The sequence below is a fragment of the Watersipora subatra genome, chromosome 3 (assembly GCF_963576615.1).
Source record: "Watersipora subatra chromosome 3, tzWatSuba1.1, whole genome shotgun sequence".
NCBI lineage: Eukaryota > Metazoa > Bryozoa > Gymnolaemata > Cheilostomatida > Watersiporidae > Watersipora > Watersipora subatra.
The window spans coordinates 59171719-59192922 of NC_088710.1; the positions used below are offsets into that span (position 1 = coordinate 59171719).

General features: G+C 38.0%; 1 protein-coding gene across 1 annotated transcript; it reads left to right on the top strand.

Moving 5' to 3' along the window:
• The first annotated feature begins 1799 nt into the window (after positions 1–1799).
• LOC137389726 (uncharacterized) lies at positions 1800–20990 on the top strand. The gene is made up of 18 exons (XM_068075808.1): positions 1800–2156; positions 2854–2989; positions 3087–3171; positions 5446–5608; positions 5892–6198; positions 7165–7403; positions 7514–7699; positions 7818–7920; positions 9336–10420; positions 10787–11419; positions 12004–12388; positions 13611–13715; positions 14481–14590; positions 14782–14932; positions 15023–15176; positions 16120–16168; positions 19400–19517; positions 20733–20990. The coding sequence occupies exons 1-18, from the start codon at positions 1863–1865 to the stop codon at positions 20921–20923; spliced, it is 4494 nt and encodes a 1497-aa protein (XP_067931909.1). The 5' UTR covers positions 1800–1862; the 3' UTR covers positions 20924–20990.
• Positions 20991–21204: the final 214 nt, after the last annotated feature.

Here is a 21204-nt window from a genome sequence, read left to right on the forward strand (position 1 = left end):
AACTGAGTTGTTTTACACATATTAGCTGCTAGCTTCTCGGGTTCACATCACATAAGGGAGGGTCAGGCACATTTCAACAAAAAATGCTTTTTTGACTATAAAGTTTTACTAAAATATCGGAATATAAATTAAGCAATGACATAGGATGCAGAAATATGTTTTACATATGTATGCCAAGTGCCAATTCTGTTTGATGTATACTTTGGGAAATATCACAGAAGTACTAATTGCATAATTGATGTGTCAACGTGCCCCAGCAAGGAGCACCCTATGGCTGAAACACCCTATGGGACACGTTGAAACATCCTTGACTCTCATAGAAAATTTCAGTTATGGAATTGTGTTTTCTTTAAATTTATTTTCAGTCAAACATTTCAATTTTCTACTAATTATCTGAGCAAGAAAAGCTTGAAAGAGTTGGTTATGAACTTCAGAACACTGTGTACAACAATCATGACAAACAAACTTCCACAGTACAACAAAACATGTACATGTTGATCTAAAGATCATACTTTCCTTTCTGTATGTTAGCATTTGCAGTTGTGATATCATTATTGTCCAGAAATTTAGGGGTTCAAAGCTTCAACGCTACTCAAGCTGTTCTCTTCCATAAGAGTAGAAAGGCAAGTTTGAGAGATGTTGCAACTTGCCCCATACCCTTTGTGTTTCAAGGTGCCCCAAATGACTCTGAGTAATCAAAATTTTCATTCCTACTCAGGATGATGTAACATCACGAAGTTGGTGGGTGCATTATGAAGAGAACATGTCTATAGCTGTCTCCACTGACTTTTGTTAACATGGGATGATGTACAAAGAAGATATGCAATTCGTTAAATTTGGATATAAAAATAAATGAGCAAAAATTTACCAATAAATTTTACAAAATCATGGCTCACGTAAATTGCTGTTCTTTTTATTTCATGCAATTAGGATATCTCACATGATTACCTAGAAAGCTCTTTAATTAGTAAGTTAAGAATTAAAAATGATGTAAACAAGCAAGAAATTTTAGATGTGTTTTAACGTGCCCCGCATTGCAACGTGCCCCACTCTCCCCTATAATACCATTACTACAGACCTAGTGTAGTTAATCGGTCGGTTCTTTGTTGGTAGTGTCTGCATTTTTGGAAGTGTTCTGTTTTAAAGTGCACCAACATACCGTTACTTGTAATTAATGCTACTTGATTTGGCTGTCTGCTTTGTTTTTCCATGATTTGGTTTTTTAGTTTTTCGTAACTACTAAATTGTTTTTTTTTTGCTTTTTCCAATTTTAGCTTTTTCTAGTTTTAGCGTTTTCCAACTTGACCTTTTTCCAATTTTAGCTTATTTTGTTCGCAGTGCAATAAGTTTATGTCAGATTACCATGGAATCAAATAGAGGTAACAGTCAAATAGAGGTGGCTGTCAAATAGAGGCGGCATTAAATTAGAAGTTTTTCAGTAAATAAATATCTGGATTATATTTTGATTTCAAGTTTTTCCAGGCTTGATTCAAAAAGCTGGCTGATTAGTGCAAACCGTTTTTGGGTTTATGCCAACTTGGTCTTTTGGCATGGAATTGCTAATGTTTGTAAATCTATCAAGCTGTCTGCCATAACCATTTAATAAACTACACTGAATGAAAATGAATCAATGAAAAGAAACAGTATAAGGCAGCAGAGGCATTTTATAGCAGAGTGTAGCTGACCAATCAGTATAAATTTTTATATAATGCATGTTTGCTAGTTAATGTCAACATATTTTCTCGTTATCATTAAAGGTATTATACTGCTTTTTTATTGCACTCTATTTAATAGGTGCTATGAGATATCCGCTACATAAAAACTGATAATGAATCACATTAGAATTGGAGGGTGAGACCGAAATGGATTCTATCTCAGATCATGGTCTTAAAGAACTTGAAGAGACCTCCGTTGATTCTGACCTTAGTGAGGTGACACCGCAAATCAAAACTTGCACAGACAAATTGAGTCCCACAAATGATACTGATGCTAATCTTTCCATATCGTGCATCGATGCAGCACCAACTGCAGTAGACAATCCAACACAAGATGTCAGTGAAAACTTGCCTGTCATACCAAAACCAGATCTCAAGGCTGATTCATCCCTGCCTGATGCAACGCTAATAAACTGTGAGGACGTCAAAAAGGCAGAACCAGTTAGTTTGTATTTCCTAAAATGAATGTTTTGATATTTTGTTGTAAGATGGTTTTTTTCTAGAAACGTACAGCCTGTAATTAACAGGAAATGTAACAGCTGCAAACTATGCATTTAGTAAAAAGGGTTACATGGTAGATAATTTTACTTTAGCCAAGAGTCATTTACTTTCAGAGTTTCTGCAGGCCAATGACAAATGTAAAATCTTATCATGTTTATGTAACCTACTATGTAGCCTACTATATTGGCTACTATGTGACCTATTCACTCAATTAACTAAGAAATTTAATGCTATGGGCAATGTATTACTGCTGTGCCATTTGTATTGCTAGGCTCTTTTGAAGAACTTTATCTAAGATAGCATAATATTCAAAAATATGTCATAAATGTAGTTACAGATGTGTTGTCATTTTACCCGATACTCCAAAAAAGCGTAACTTTGAATTTAAGGCTATTGCATGCTGCTGTCAATTGCTGAGAGCAATGTTTTATCGCTATTGTAATAGGACAAAAGTCAGCGAAGTTACATATTAATGCAATTTTTGCTCGAATAGAAAATTACATTAATAATATTCCTTGACATTATTTCTTTATGGAGCCATTAAAATTCTTGTGTCACATCTCCTTTAGCAAGGCGTTCTCATTATACCTTACATTACCGGAATTTGTCCATTTGTAGTCCATTTTGCTTGTTGCAGCTACAAACTGTAGAATCTACATCTGCAAACTTGTCTCACAACAAAAAGAGAAAATGGAAAGGTGAAGGCCAGAGCAGCGTGAAAAGAAGAAATGTCTCCAAAGAAATAAAGCTGCCAGAAGTTATTGCAGATGAAGGTAGCTAGCATCTCAGGTTTTCTTGCTATTTGGCTGCGCTAACTGTTGCATTTACATTCAACTCGGGCCAACCTGATGCTTTCTGTACTTGACATAGGCAAGAGAGTTATGCTGCCCAGGCGTGTCGGGATTGACTGGAAGCCTGGAACGAGGCTAGAAGCGATGGACTTTTTGAAGAATTGGCAAGTGTCTGATTTTTAATCGCGTTTTCATATAGTCAATGATTTGATGTACGGTAGTTTGTTATGTGACACTAATGGTGTGATGCCTTGCTTTTTAGCTGTCACTGGTGGGTATTTCCACTACCGGGTATTGCTCACTGCCCGTCATACAGTTCTCTCTCTCTTCTCCATGGGCAATGGTTAAGCTGCCAGCTTTGGCTCATGTCTGCTCAACATTACTCACACTTGTATTGCTTGTATAATTCACATCTTATTGAAGGATCTTAGCTCCTTCACATTTCGGCCCTTCACTGTTCCCTTTTCTTTTGCTCCTTTCTGCATACTATTCTCTGTACATCTAAACGCCTTTATCTGTAAGGTCATCAACCATTTTTTATATTCATCCATTGCCCTTGTTTTTGTTCACTCTACCGTTCTCCGCTCTTCCACCTTAATACACTGCAGGTTTCTCTCACTTCACACCGTATCGTCTTTTAGTTTAATATTCATCCCTCCATCACGTACTTCAATTCTTGCCATTCTATTCACACTTTCTTCATACCTCCTCTCCACATCACTTCCTTTGCACCTCCCTTTTTAAATCTCCCCTTTTTACACCTGCCCCCTTTACACCTCCCCTCTTTACACCTGCCCTTTTTACACCTGCCCTCTTTACACCTGCCCTCTTTACACCTGCCCTCTTTACACCTGCCCTCTTTACACCTGCCCTCTTTACACCTGCCCTCTTTACACCTGCCCTCTTTACACCTGCCCTTTTTACACCTGCCCTCTTTACACCTGCCCTCTTTACACCTGCCCTCTTTACACCTGCCCTCTTTACACCTGCCCTCTTTACACCTGCCCTCTTTACACCTGCCCTCTTTACACCTGCCCTCTTTACACCTGCCCTCTTTACACCTGCCCTCTTTACACCTGCCCTCTTTACACCTGCCCTCTTTACACCTGCCCTCTTTACACCTGCCCTTTTCACACCTGCCCTTTTCACACCTGCCCTTTTCACACCTGCCCTTTTTTCACCTGCCCTTTTTTCACCTGCCCTTTTTACACCAGCCCTTTTTACACCAGCCCTTTTCACACCTCCCTCACACTGCCCCCTTCTTCACAGCTCTTCTTTTGCATCTTCATATTTTTCTTCACATTTTTTGCTTCACCTGATAATTTTCTCCCGTTCATTTACTCTCTTTTTTTTCAACTTATCATTGTTGACCTGTCGGAGGCTTAAGGCGTGGTCACACGAGCACCGAATCGACGTAGGTTCGGTTTGAAGGCTGGTTCGGTTCGTGGCACATGTCACACGGCATCCGAAGTCATTTCGCTTCCTAGCTACCATACGTATAGAGACAGGACGCGGTTTCATTAGTAGTTTTTATGTATTTGAGTTAACTATTTTTATTGTAAACAAAAAACTTAGTGGAACAATTATAATTGCACAGCAGATTTATCAGAAGATCGTTCAGCTGCTCAAAATAAATCACTTGATACAAAGATTTTGCCAACCCTTCCCATCAACATAATTATATTTTTTTATTAACATATTAATGTTTTTCTATGCTGAGTACATAACAAACAAAAACAGTCTTTATCATAGTACTGTGGTTTTACATAAATAAATCAGTCAACGATACTTCATCAGGATGAATATGACACATTACTTATATTCTACACGAAAGAAAATGACAACCATTCTCTTATATTTATGCAAAACTCAAGTGCAACATCTTACATTTATGCAACACAATCACAAGTCCGGGTGAACCTTGTCGTAAATTGCTTCATGTTGTTTATTTAACGAAATAAAAGTATCGTCTCATTTCTTTTTTAACTTTGCTCACACGCACGTAAGGAGAAATGTGACGCGTGCTCGCTAAAATTCTAGAAATTTTTACCCGCCAATAAGAGCAAGGGTTTGGCCACGAAATTTCGAGCAGGACCGAAATGGTTCGTTTCGGCCAGAAATGTCTTTGGCCGATTTTTTTACAGCTGAGAGCGACGTCGTTTTGCGTCATTCAGTTCGGTTCGGTGCTCGTGTGACCATGCCTTTATGCTGCCTTACAGCTTCCTTGCTGACTGGCTGGCTATAAGTGGCTCCCTTGTATTGTTGATATTTACTGCATATTAGCTAGCTTCACCCTGCTCTTGTTCCCCATCTTATCAAATGTATGGCAGGGTTTTGTGAAATTCTGTTGCATTGCACTTCATTAGATTCTGCCCAATATCTGACTAATGAGGCATGGACAATGGCTAAGTGGACGTCTGCTTCCTCTACTTATCCAGGTACCCATCTAAGATAGTAGCTATAAATCAACTAGATATGAAGGTGCTGATTCATTTTGATCGTTGGAACTCTAAGTTTGATCAGTGGATAGACATGAAATCTGATAGACTGAGGCCATTGGTGTCTGCTAAGGGGTCATCAGGCCAGCACTCTGCTAAACTGGTAAATATTTTTTCCTTAGCTATTGGTGCTTGTTCTATTACTTTATTAAATGTAAAGTAATTATAATATGATACAATTTTAAATAGACTCATAGATAATAATTATTCCTTTAGAAAAATGCATTCTTTTATGTCATATTACATTTGATAGATATACAGCTTATATGCATACATTGTATGTTACAAACTGCACTCTACTTAGCAAACTTTGCTCATGCAAATGAGTTGATACACATGTTGTGCCATTAGCTTTTGTTAAATCTTGCATCAATTTTTTGTGACAGCAAGGAGGCAAAGACCTGAAGGTGGGGCAGATTGTGTTGGCCAAGTGGTTGAATAGTAAGTACCCTGCTAAAATCAAAGAGCAGCGATCACAAGGCCGGCTCACTATAGAGTTTTATGATGGGGTAGAGATGCAGACAGACCAGATGTCAGTGCAGGCTCTGGCTGGAGACTTGCAAGCAGAAGCCTTGTACATCTGGGAAACAATGAAGGAACTTGCTGATACATCTGAGAATCTAGATTCTACCCTTTCTAACTCTTCACGCCGGGTATCTCTGGAGGTGAATCGGATACAGCAGACAAAAATGGGTATGCCTTTGTGTGAGCTACGTTTATGTACATGCTAGTTATGGTATTAGTCATCTGTACTTTTCATATACATGGTAGTTGTGGTATTAGTAATCTGTACTTTTCATATATACGCTGGTGTGGTATTAGTCATCTGTACTTTTCATATACATGCTAGCGTGGTATTAGTCATCTGTACTTTTCATATACATGCTAGTGTGGTATTAGTCATTTGTACTTTACACCTGCCCTCTTCACACCTGCCCTCTTCACACCTGCCCTCTTCACACCTGCCCTCTTCACATCTGTACTCTTTACACCTGCCCTTTTTACACCTGTACTCTTTAGCCCTGACCTCTTTAAACCTGTCCTCTTCACACCTGCCCTCTTCACACCTGCCCTCTTTACACTTGCCCTCTTTACACTTGCCCTCTTCACACCTGTACTCTTTACACCTGCCCTCTTTACACCTGCCCTCTTTATACCTACCCTTTTTACACCTACCCTCTTTACACCTACCCTCTTTACACCTACCCTCTTCACACTTACCCTCTTCACACCTGCCCTCTTCACACCTGCCCTTTTCACACCTGCCTTCTTCACACCTTCCTTCACACCTGCCCTCTTTACACCTGCCCTCTTCACACCTGCCCTCTTCACACCTGCCCTCTTCACACCTGCCCTCTTCACACCTGCCCTCTTCACACCTGCCCTCTTCACACCTGCCCTCTACACACCTGCCCTCTACACACCTGCCCTTTTCACACCTTCCTTCACACCTGTACTCTTTACACCTGCCCTCTTTACATCTGCCTTCAAGACATCTCCCTTCTTTACACCTTTCTTCTTTACATTTCCCTTTTTTACGTGTCTTCCTCCCTTTACTCACTTCAACTTCAAGACTCTTTTTTTTCACATTTCTCCAAGCCCCCTAACATTTCTGCCCACTGTTGTTTTCTGTGAGCTTTTCTCATTATAATTGCACAGAGAAGGCTGAGGCAAGGCTAATCCAGTTAATACACAAAGCTTCATCAAAGCCCGAGGCGGAGCACTCTGTCTCTGATCAACCTAAAACTGTATCTACCCAAGCGGTTTTAACGACAGACAGCGCGCATGTGCCTGATGAACCCAAATCCTCAGACAGCCGGCCATCTTCTAGAAACACTGATACTATATCTGTGATAAGTGGAGACGGAATTCTAAGTCCAAATTGCAGGCTAAAATTGGTAAGAAAGTAAAGGTAATTGTCTTGCTGATGTAGCACACAGGTGGTCAGCATGTGTTAGACAGTTAGTCACACAGATATAAGCTCTCTAGGCATTGATTGTTTAACCAGGTTGATGGCATTCATCTGAATGACCTTATATTGGTGAAAGACCAATCCGGTAAGCCGATAGATCAGCTCGCTGTCGTGCAAAGGCTACTTTACAAGAAACGTCTTACTATTAAGTTATGCGATGGGTCGGAGAGGACGGTTAGTACTTCAAATGTACAACGACTGCACAACGAGCGACAGACTGAGGTGCATACATTTTTTACTTCAATATTTCTCTTTCATTTTGTGCCATAGTAAAATTTACTATCTTATCTGTATATTGCATCCGTATTGAATTTCATAAAATGCTGATTGCCTGTTGTAGGCTTTAAAACTATGGCAGCAGATGATGAAACTGAGAGAGGACAATTCCGAACAGAAGCAAGTCTGCAGATCTTCTGTCAATTCCGAAATAGTCTCAAGGTTAGGTGAGTGTCACTTGCTTACTGTGTTTCATGCTAATTTGATATAATGAGTGCTGCATATCACCTCACTTTTCTCATCTTTTACATGCTGCATTTATTCTGTATCATACCTTTTGCATGACACATTTTGTATGTGTCATGTTTTATCCATCGCTTAAATTTCCTTGCGTTCCAATTGAAGCTTGTGTCGGTTATGACTACTTTTGGTAACCGCTGTTTGGTAACTTTCATTCATGTCGCAGTTGGCCATCATAACGGTTGGTTCACCTCTTGGAAAACTGTGGCACGTTTCCCAGTACTAGTCGTGTGACTAGTCGTGGACTGGTGATGTTGTCAGTCATGGGCTGGCAACATTAAAATTTGAAGCTGCCCAAAAAGCAAACAGTGGAATGATTAGAAGCAGACCCTCATCTTCACACTTTGATAATACTGTAGATGTAATATATGTTGGACAAGCACCTGAACTTACATGCCCTCCAGTTTCTATAATTCTATAATTATCTTTAGCTTATGTGTATGCGCTCAACCTCATGGGTCACATCTTTAGTTGTATGAAATTTAATTGAGCTAACAATCAGACCTCTACATACAATCAGACCTCTACATATGATCAGACTTCTACATACAATCAGACCTCTACATTCAATCAGACCTCTACATTCAATCAGACCTCTACATACAATCAGACCTCTACATACAATCAGACCTCTACATACAATCAGACCTCTACATACAATCAGACCTCTACATACAATCAGACCGCTACATTCAATCAGACTTTTACATACAATCAGACCTCTACATACAATCAGACCTCTACATACAATCAGACCTTAACATACTATCAGACTTCTACATACTATCAGACTTCTACCTACAATCAGACCTCTACATACTATCAGACCTCTACATACAGTCAGACCTCTACATACAAAGTAAATTCACTCAGGATCTATTTCATAAGTTAAAACCGTTGAATGTTAGAGTAGATCTTCTTATAAGAGTATGTAGCAGCCCAAATGCCTATAATGACTCCTTAATGAATGTTGTAATTGATTATGCATTAAAATAAATGCATTACGTAAAGCTTTGTAAAGAACTATAGGAAAGATTTTCCCAGCTGCTTTACTTTCACTGAAACAACAATGCTTCATAAACCTTCACATGTGGAATTACCATGATTGTAGAGTGAAGTATTCACTTGAATTCAATATTGTTTATATGAAATTTAATATGTTAAAGTGATCGTAAGCATATTTTATACATTAGTGTATTTATTTTATGTTTTCTTTATTTATAGTTTATCTGGGATGTATTGAAAAAGTTAATGCTTGTCCATGTGTTCGATTTCATAGGAAGCCATTGTGTATTTGACTTTGATTTTGAGGATACAGCTGAACCATTATTCCTTTTTGCAGCATCTTTAGAACAACTTCTAACAACACTCATGCAGGAGCCGGGTGTGTCCGATCGCTCATCGCCAGCATCCAAAAACTCTCAAGTTCGTTCTCGTGGTTCTAGCTTTTCTGGCGAAAAAAAACTGAATGCTGATGTTGACGTTAAACTATCTCTTAGAGCTGAGAGAAAGTCTCCCTTATTGAAGTCCACTAATCCAAATACGGAAATTATAAAAGGAAAAGCTCTCAAAATGGGGATCACAAAATGGAAATCTCCCAAAGTCTCTAAAGCAATACTGGTGAGAGGGAAGTCTACGCAACGGGACAAGAATGAAGAACAGCATCTCCAAGAGGTACCTGAACACTGTATGTCCGATAAATTTGTCATTGATAAAAAAAAGCCTTTGAAAAGTAAAATAGGAAGGAAACCTACTAAAACCAAAACTGGGAAAAAGAAGGCTATCAAATCTAAATCAGACACTAGAAAAAACATCGCAAAGACGGTGACTACCAAAGTACGAACTATGAAAGGGCGTTCAACCTTAGCACGTTTGAAAAAGCCAGCAGCGAAATTTCGAAAGACAATGAAGGATTTGTCTGATGTAGATCGCACAAAAAGGTCAGCTGGCAAATCACATCATAAACAAAGAGAGGCCATAAAGTCGGATAAAGTTAAAACACTCAAATCATCTTGTGATAAGCAAGTGGTGTCACATGGTAGTAACTTTAAATCGGCAAGGTCCGTTAATCAGCAACGCAAATGTACTAAAGATAAAAGAAAACCACAAAAACTTGACCCTATCTGCTCTGGTACAGTGACTAAACATGGCAGCAGTGAGGTAAAAAAACGTGCTGATGAAAGTGCTGAACTGAAGGTGGTGAAATCCAAGATTATTGGAGGTAAACACCGACATCCGGCTTCTCCACTATACGCTGTCAATAAAGAAAAAAACATTCAGCTTAACAGACTAAAAAATAATCAAAGGTTGCTCTTGAAGCGGAAAGCAGTCAGGCACAAATCTGCCGCAGCTAAAGCTTCTAAACAACTTTTTATTAAAATGCCTGCTGGTCGATTAGTAAAGAGGCAGAAGAATATCCACACATTGGTAAGCACTGATATTTTCTGCTATTATGCTTTCAATGTCGTGTCTCCCATTTAATAGTCAACCCGGTGTATTTTTTTCATCACTTTTTTTGCTCACCGTTATTTGTTACACAAGTTATTTTGATTATTAACTATTTTATAATCAGTTTGTCATCGTCTGCTATTTAATGGCCATTCAGGAATATATATGTGACAGTGATGCACCAAAAAGTACTTCATCAGCTCAACACCGATTTTGGGATTACTTCGAGTCAAATTCCGTTGTACTAGCCATTTACTACAGACATAACTGTTTGAACCAGTCATTCTCAATGTAAAGAGTTGCTGGGCACTTGCTCACAACTTAGACTTGGTGAAATATTTGTAGGGCTCCGAGAGGGTTCTCTCAACTCCGTCTAAGCTCTCAAGCAAGTTGAGTGTTGTGTTAACTCCAACCAGCAAAGCGACAATAGATGCGCACAGAAGGTTAGATCTAGGCAAGGTAGAACCTGAGTCATTACCCCAATCAGCATCCGAAGAAGATACTCTGCCATTGGATGAATCTCTTGACAGCAGCGTACTCCATTTGTCTACCGACTGTGATGAAGAGGATGAAACTGTAAATGATACGGCGATGGCTGAGCTGGATGGATGGCCGGCGCAGTGCAAAGAGCACGTTTCTGTAAAGCTAAGCCCTTTACAACTCTCTCGCTTGTTGGTGAAGAAACCCACAAAAGGTCGTTCGAGTCGATCAAAGGTCAGAGTTAAACTCAAATCGGATGCTGGTAGGAGGCACAGGTCTGAATCGACTAAGTTATCTGTTGATTCACAAACACCATCCTCAAATGCCTCAGATCAAAAACCGGAAAAAACTTTGAAGAAAGCGGGCAAAGCGACTAATCGCCGGATGAAAAAAGCAGTTGTCAATCTGCAGAAGGCGAGTGTGAGTGCTGGTGCTTCAGGTAGTAGCAGATCTTCTACTCGTGTCGCGGACTTGGAGCTTGCTCGCAAGGCTGCAGAGGTAGTGTATCATAACTACTACTTACTAGCATTAAGTCACTTTTTACTACCGTACTTTTCCGACTATTGGCCGCTACTTTTTTTGATGTTTTGAGCCGTGCGGCTTATATAAGGGTGCGGCTATTCTGTGGTTTTTTCTTTCACCGTTAGGGCACATCAACCGGAATTCCGGTTAGTGCGCCTCTAGTGGTGAAAGAAAAAACGAAACGATGCCTAACGGTACTGTTCCGTTAGGCACTGGGTTTAAAAGCATCGGTTAATACGGAATAATGCCTAACGCCGCTGTTCCGTTTTAATTAGCAAAGTTGCCGCTGTGTCAAAAATCACGTTCTGCGACCTATACAAAGAAGCGGCCTATATATTGTTTTATTATCGTTTTTTTAAATAAAGCAGATGCGGCTTATATAAGAGTGCGGTTAATAGTCCGAAAAGTACGGTAATTTTGTTACAATCGATTTCCCAATTTTTGTTAATTTTAAATGGAGTGCTTGAGCTGCAATGTGTTTTGCAGTTTTATTCGCTGTAGCTAGTCTCATATAGTCACGTCTAGAGTCCTTACACTTGTCTTTTATCTTAACTCTATAGAATTCCAAGAACATGCGAGTTGGCTATGCTGTGATTCTTGAACCGACGAATGCAAAGCCATCAAAAGCATTCACTGTTGATGATGATCAGAATCAATATAAATGCCATCATTGTCAGAAATGCTTCAGAAAAGCCACTCTGCTTGCTTCCCATATTAAGTACAATCACAATTTGGAGTCGAAGGTCGCGCAAACTGCACAACGGGCTCGAAAAGCTCGCTCAAAAAGTTCAAATACATTCTCAATAGAAAAAGATGTAGCTGTGCCTCAGCCCTCCGCTTTGATAGACAGTGCAGGTGCTTCTCATGACATTGCTGATGATAATGTATTGCCAGATTTGCCACTACAGTCAGCTGCTTATGTCGCCTTGAGGCCTTCTGACGTCAGTAAGTCACCTGATTCAGTGCATTCATTTACTGTCCATAGCTCTACAGGGTTCAATTTACTCAAATGATGCAGTACGTACAGGCAAATGTAGGTCTGTTTGAAGTATTGCACAGCATTTACTCACTATAGTGTAAATGCCATGCAACACTTTTTACTCAATAAATTGAGTAGCCTAAATGCCAAAATGTCTATGATGAAGAGGATGAAACTGTGAATCCTCTTTAGGTGCGAATACTCACGTAATCGCACCTAATTTTAAAGATGGCTTAGGTTCGATTACGTGAGGCCATTTTGTGAATTTACATTTTTTTAGTTGGCTATATTTTAATTTTTATGCATAAACAACATCTGTGATAACCATCAACAGTCCATTTCTATTGATTCACAACTATGTTGTTTGATGTTTTCACGGCTTTTTAATAATTAAATTATTATAAGGAAGTGGAAGTAGATATGTAAAATATAAATTCCTTTTTACCAATCACCGTTTTGTAAGAGACTCTATTTGTCATTCTTGAAGTAACGAAATCACCATTGCTATTTTGGCTTGAGTGTCATCGGGAACAATTGTTATTGGAAGAAAGCAATTGATCAATCAACTCACTACTAAGCGCTCTCTACAACAGCCAGAGATGCAAAATCTTTATTTTCCATTGCTCTTTAGCTGTTGAAAATTATTTACTGTTTCTAAGTTATTGTAGACATTTTGAGCTATTTCCTTCCATGGAGTTGGAGTTTTTAGAGATATTACTGCCATTTTTTAAAATTGACTAACTGCTTCCCCCTCTTCATTTAATACTTTCTTTAGCTTGTGTTCCAAAGATTGGTTGGTCTGTAGTGATGACTAGGTTTGTGTAAAACTATGAAGCTTGTAGTCTAGAAGCTTGTGTGATAAGGTCGTCTCAGCAACTCTGGTGGCCATTTCAGCACTAACTAGTTATTCAAACACACTTCCAGGATTTAAGTTGCCAGACTGCCAAATATTTGAAGTATATGTGCACAAATAACCCTTTATAGCACTGTAATGCATAGCAAACAAACATTTATAAAGAGCATATATGTTTTTAATAATATAGGTAATAATTCTTCATAATATATTATGGTAACATTTGGGTCAATTAAAGAGGATTTTTTTCTGCTTAACATTTTTAGTTTACCAGCTATTGCTGTTTTGGACTTCACTATTATATTTTGCTAATGACTCAAGTTAATTTCCTGTAGCTACAGTTCCTACTCGAAAGCTCTCTACTACGAGCACCCCACTGGCTAGTCCAACATCGTCTATTAACGCTGTTAGGAGCCCGCAAGTGGTTGTTCAAGCTAAAGGTATGTAATGGTAAATGTAAAGGTAATTGTAATTCACGAAAGGTTTAGTGAGATTCTAGGTTGTTATATGCATGTATATGATCAAGAGATCTTTGCTGCTTCATAGCTTTGTTTTAAAAAATACTCTGTTAGAATTGTCTATTTCTGATGCGACGGCTGATAGACTGCTTACTAGAAATTGTGGTACTTAGTGATACAGTTTTTGTATTGGAAGCTCTGTACGTATCCGGTAAAATCAATGGATGGTAAGATATATGTTCTGGTTCTTTATTAATCTTAACACATCTGCGTGTCAATCATATTAGTAGAATATACATGTAAATTGACAGAACATTTATAATTATAATAAATTTCAAAGCTAGATAAAATAAGTAAGTTAGTTTCTACTTACAAAAATTACTGGTCCTTTTAGAGTTCGATTTCATTAAGAAAACTGACCAACAGCTACTGACTAAGGCTTGATACTTTCAAACTGAACCATGCGTGTACGTCGCGCTTTACTTTATGCTTTAGCATAGCGTTACTTCACAAGTCTGCTCAAGTCGCTGCACACAATGAAGTCCTTATCCAATGAGAACGCTCGCTAGCCTCCAACTCAATTGTGTTGCTAGATGATGAGAACTCCATCAATTGTAGACAATACTTGTGATAGATGTAGTGACGATCATACGCATTGTAATAGGTTACAGTGAACAAACTAAACAAAGCCGTTGTTTGGCCTAATAAAAAATCCTCCCAATACAGTTTTGTTGCACATTTTTTTAGTCGGTGAAACAGATGATTGTGATTCAGAGTCCGTGCCAGACTCTGATTATCAGACAGAAGTGGTAAATTGTGTGTGCGGATTCAATGAGGAAGACAGTCTCATGATACAGGTAACTTAGCTTTATAAATCGAATTGTGCTGTTACTTCCAACAAATTAGGTCTTTATGAAACTAGCAGTCTGATATATGTAAAACAAGTTTAGACCAGGAAGGCAAGTCTATGATACAAAAAAGTGGTTATTTCTCTACCGATCTGAGTAACTTTATTGAATTTTAAATTTCATGATTATCTATGTTTTAGTGCGAGTTTTGCTGCTGTTGGCAGCACTCGGAATGCTTTGGCATTCATCCAAAGACGCTTCCAGATCGGTACTTGTGTTTTGTTTGCGTTGATACACCCGGTGTGAGGGAGTCAAGCAGGTTTCTGTACAACCATAACTGGCGCAAACGTGGTTAGTTCTTCATATTCATAATATGTAGTTGCTTGCGCTTTTATGCTGTGCTGTCAGCATCCAGTCTCTCACTATGGGACAATATTTCAGGTTTGCTGCCAAAGCTGGATGGCAAGGCAGTGACAGCAGAAGAGCGCAAAGCTGCTGAGATTATGAGGAGAAGTCAACAAGAGCGAATAAAGCTACAAGATCAACTAGAGGCCCTCAAGTCCATCAAACGCTTGCTTGATTCGACTGCCAAAAGGTGAGACTGAAAGTATCCAGTTTTATCACAGCTACAGTTCCTTTATCATGGTGCATGATGCTATTTGGGCTGGCTTCTGTGGAGTTCATCAAATACTGGTGGCAATCCATCATGGATAATTAGTTATGCATTTGACATTTTAACAGGTGTCTTACTTGCTAGATGCCATCACCAATTCTTCTGTAGCAGTTGTCTGTTTTGTGAGATGGCATTACCAATGCTATTCTGGTATGTCTGTCTTGTCAGATGGCATTACCAATGCTATTGTGACAGGTGTCTGTTTTGTCAGATGCGATCACCAACACTATCCTGGCATTTGTCCATATTGCAAAAATATTAATCTCAGTTCCCAAATTGTTCAAATATTTTTTTGACAATCAATGATGTTACGAAAATTTATTTTCTGTTTGCAATGCTAACCATTGTTGAGAAGGAATTATTTATAAAAAGCAGAACTATCAAGATGGCTTCTTATAATCACAGTTTGTATTTCAGTTGTTTACGATTAAATTTACATGTTTATAGTATTAAGTACATTCTTATTGTACATCAGGTGTTGTCCTCTTGGATGCTGAGTGAAGGAGTGTGTAACATACATGTACCTTGATGTGGATCGAAGGGCTCATTTATATGGCCATATTGTCTTTTATGCAGATAAATGATGATAAATTCGACCAAGGTTTCAAAGTAACTTAGGTATTTGAACATTCTTGAGAAGAATTTGGCACAAAATAGTAAACTTTGTGTCACGTTTTCACTCTTATGATGATAAATACCTTGAACCACAGGTTCATTACGCAAATATTTTATTCGCAAAAGCTATAACATTGTTTGTCTTTTTATTTAGCTTGTTTGCTAATATTAGTTTGTTACCTTTTATATTTCAACTCTGTCTGCATCTTCATCATTAATGATAAATTTACTCCTTTTCGGACTGTTTTAGTGATGCATATGAGTTAGCGCTTTGGTCACCAGAGGAGGAACTCTCACCGGTGAGTTGTCTTCTCCTACATTTAGTAGGAGCTAATGGAATGTTTTCAAATCTTGCAGCGGCAGTCTCAGTGCTTGTTGACCACAGTGACCAATATGCATAGCTTAGTCAATGTTGTATAAAATGTGTCAAGGAGTATTGTTAGATTTCATATGTGAAAGACCCTGTGGGCTAATGTCATGATCACTGTTTCCTTGCTTCGAAGTTTGAGTTGCCCACTGCTAACGAATTTGCTCCCTACTGCTTCAACGATTCGGAGATGTACCAAGGATCTTTCCAAGATTCGTGATGTGACCCTCAAGACAATATTTGTTAAAGTAGATTCGCTTTCGGGTCAAGGCCACTTTTCAATTCATGTTTAGTCAACTAGTTGCACTAAAAAGTAATTATTTCATCATCCTTGTTCGAGCAACCTATCATTGCCGTGTAAACCTTAAAGGTTGACTTGCAACAAAATTCACATTACCGTTATTTGATATGAAAAGATTCACCATGTCTTACTCTGTTGTGTTGTAGGTGCAAAATATGTGGAAATGTGATTACAAGCTCTTAAAAGCTCAAAAACGACTGAAAATCGCAGCCGCACGAGACCGCCATAGTTTGGATTCCCTTTCCAAAACGGCTCAAATGTGATGTAGTTGTTAGAGATGGTTTCTGTTTACACTTTCTTGCAACCTTATTCGTCGAAATATTTTCACAAATATACTTCACGCATTCAATAAAACTATGTCTATTGTTCTTACGCGTCTGTTTTATCGTCATTGTAATGCTGTCACTTTTAGCACTGATATCTTATAACTTACCGTAAAAAATCGTTAAACTTTTTAGCCTTAGTTCGAATGAGTACATATCATTGTCTGATAATCATGTCGAGCCTGTTGGTCACCTGTGATAATCGAAAAGTGCTGCAAAAATTATTTGCGAAGTATTGTGTCACATGATCAGATTACGACTTGACGATTGAATAATGCCGTAACAAAACTGTAAAGTAGCGAGCATCTATATTTGATACGGGGTCTTCGGTAAAACCCGAAGTGTTTGTCATAAACTAGTACTACAATAAGTTTTATATTGAGCTTTGTATTGGCCTTTCAATTCACGTGAGAACATACGTGACAAGACGATAACCAAATTTCGTGGCTACGTCATCGAAATAAAGAGGTTCCAATCTACGGCGGCTTTTCATTTCTGAGCTTTTAAGAGCTTGTAATCACATTTCCACATATTTGGCACTTACAACACAACAGAGTAATACATGGTGAATCTTTTGATACCAAATAACTGTAATGTGAATTTTGTTGCAAGTCAATCTTTAATGTAAAGGCCAACGGTCAAGCAGAAGCAGTAGTGAATGGCACTAAAACGTTTTTGCAACAGAGTCTCCCGTGGTTGTTTGCTGCAATTTTTTGTCTCTACTGGGTAAAGCTTAACCGAGTAGTATCGAATCCATCAGCAGTGAGCTTTCCTACGATGTCGATGTACAGTGGAACTTTGGTTCTCGAAACCTTCGGTTCTCGACCAAAAAGTTTGAGATTTGGTCGTCTCAGATCTCGACCATAAATTCGGTTCGCGATCAAACCATAGCAATGCGCATTTGAATTAAACGTTCGGAGCAGCTCCGGAAACAGCATGTTTATACGTTTAATGACGTTGTTATGAGCCACTTTCGGAAGGTTCTCAAACAAAGGGAGAAGTTTTGCATCATAAATTCTTTACAAAAAGGAGCCATCTGGGAGGACGTCGCCTCTACCGAAGAGATTTTCTAGGGATAAAATTCCTCCAGTCGAGTTACCCTAACTGGTTTTGGAGGAGGATTCTTCTTCAAAGATGTGAAGTAAATGTGCCATTGCTGTTTTTATTTTTTTTTCACACAATTTTTTATGTAACTGATCTATTGCATTTTTTGCTGTTTCCTCATCAATTTCTGCAATTTTTGGTATTGTATCGTAACCTTTAATGTTTTCGATGTTTTAAGAGTAAAGCATATGAAATGTTGACTTTCTTTTATCATCATAGATAAAAAATCTTTTATTAAAATTAAACACCATCTCTATTGTATATCTATCTACCCGCTTTTATTTATAGTATGCAGTATATAGTACAGTTTATGGTGAAAAATGTTAAAAAATACTTTATCAAAGTTGTTAAATCGACTTGGAACGGATTAAAACTTACATACATTAATTCTAATAGGAAAACTTGTATAGGATCTCAAACAACTCGGTTTTCGAACAACCTTCGGGAACAAATTGTATTAGAGAACCGAGGATCCACTGCACTCTCACAACAAATGCCTTCGCACAAATTTAGTGAAGTGAAATGGCGTTGAATACATTTTGTATTTTACCGTTTTTATGATTCGAAGTAGAAGCAACTCCGACCCTGTTCGAAGCATGGAAACTCGGTGTATTATTGATGTCGCTTGATGTTAAGATCTGCATGTTTTTGAATATTGTGCTGTTGGCGCAGAGAGAGAGAGGTCTCAGCCGAAAACATAAACAAGTTTGCCACATTTACTATGAGTAATCATTAGGTAATCATTAATCTTTGATCAGTAATCCTTGATCTTTTATGATATTGCTCATTTTTTCATACCTTCTGCTCTCTACACAGTTTTTCATTTCCATGTTAAGTTTAATTGATAATAATGTTACATAAGAAAAAGGAATGGCGTAAAACAATGTGAGGCATTGGTTAGGTATTAATGATCATGGCTAGGTGTAAGACCTGTCCAGACACATTTGGACAGGTCTGTTGACATCTCGCAGCAGTGTAAAGATCAGAGTCTATGTAAGAACTTCAGGATCATATAAACAAGTTGGTTTTAAAATGTATTACAAGGTTTTTGTTAAATGAAATCAGAAATGCAATGTAATGTATAATTTTTGCTTTTGTTGGCTATTATAATGGTGGTCTCAATGCAGCAAAACTGTGCTATCTTCTTTTGGCTATTTATAGCAAACACATAGATTAATCAATATTATAGGGGTGAGCTTATAGGTAAATATTAATGTAAAATTTATTTGTTTAAAACTATCATATTCTTATATAACTAACTACTCTTTCCTTCGGTAGAGTTAAACAGTATTTTCAATATGCTATTAAAAACACTGGACTAGATTAGCTGCAAGTAGGGCATGTTAAAGGACCCGTATTAAACTGCATTTTGAAATTGTCCATGACTCATTATTGGTGATTTGTTTGAAATTGTCTAAAAATCTTTTTCTGTTAGGTTGGCCTCGATTCTTGCCCTACCAATGAGATAGAAAAGGAAAACCTTTTGCGGAGGGTTCAGCAAATACACAATGATATGGGAAAAAGCCTTGAGATTGTGAAGTCAACAGTTACAGGTATGATATAGACCAACTGATACTATTGGATGGATTCAGCTGTTATATATAGACAAACTTGACATCCGAAGTTAATTAGTTTCAATATTTGCTTCATGTCGAAACCATCGTACGTTGGAGCAAATATTTTGTAATAATACGTAGTCTTTTATTTAATTTGTTTCACATTTCTGATCTTTATGCTTCAGGTAACTACATGTAGCAGTAAAACAAGTGCATTATATTAAATTATACAAAAAATTAAGTGTGAGAAACTAAATAACCTGAATAATAATCAAAAAGAAATTTGTTCTCACTACCTCTATATAGATGTTCTTGTTTTTTTATTTGGCATTATTTTAACACTTTATCTATAATCATCACAGTCAGCTTCCTCACTTCAACTTCTCTTTACTTCCTATCACTCTCATTTCTCACAGTACCCATTCGATGGCTTCAGAAACGTTTTAAATTTTAAATTATTGTTGCCAAGGCTTTTGCTAATATTTTTAATGTTTTTTTTGTGGTTTCAAAGCTAAGGACATCATTGCTTTCTTCTTCTGTCTGCCGCTGCTGCCACTCGCGGTAGTCTTGATCCATAGTCTTAAAAATACAAAAGATATGAAGCACTGTTCGATATTATCTGAGTGCGGTAAAATCTAACTATGTAAAGATCTGCATGTCTATCTACTGATTTACAATGTTTCAAGAAACTTCTGACATCATTTGTTGGAAGTTACTTTTTATATCGAGATAAATATGGACTCGAATGTTAGTCATACATAAAAAATGTTTTTTCTAATACAATGCGGGCTGCTCAATAAAAGATATAATCAAATGTAGACTTACATCACCTCGGCATAGAAAATCAGCGACATATGTTACAATGTCATAGATCAGATTCAGTTATTATGTACATGTATCGATACTACTACTTTATGCTCAATCAAGTTGTTAGATATCTACACTGCAGCTACAGCATGACATCAAACGTTATATATTTGTGCTACTGCTATAGGAAAAGTGAAGTTGTATTGATATGCAAGTCTGCAAAATAAACAAGGATTTCTTACATTACACAAACTAGAATAAATGATTATAGTAATAACAGTGCAACTGAATTTGTCTCTCACTTTGGATGTGATGCTAAACAGTCATTGTGGAACAGTCTGTTATTGTGAAGACTGAGAGCATTTCTCGAGTCATACTCGGGGGCCAACTTACATTTTGTTATAGCTCTGGAAACGGAGGCCGGAATCAACCCGTTGTCAATAGATGAGGACGTCATTTCTACCAACAAGAGCCTCAACGCACTTGTTCATGATATGACCAAAGTTGATTTGTTGAACAGACTCACCTCTACGTCACGGACTCCCGATGCTGCTTGTACAGAGAACATGCCAGCCCTCATAACCTCTATGCACTAATACAATTTTTGAGTTTTCCGTTAAGTTATATGCCAGTATGTAACAATATAGCCACTGGATACAACTAGGAGTCATGACCTTTCTTAGATATAAGAGTTGATATGGAAGAACACACAATAAAACCAACCAAGTCGACTAGCCCAATCTGGAAGCGCTTTTTATGTAACTTTTGGCAGTTAGTTGACTGGAATTCCAAGTGGTTGACTGGAATTTTATACCAAATGATGCTAAATTAATACAAGTATTGCTGCGGGCTATAATATATGAAATACCGGCTGAGG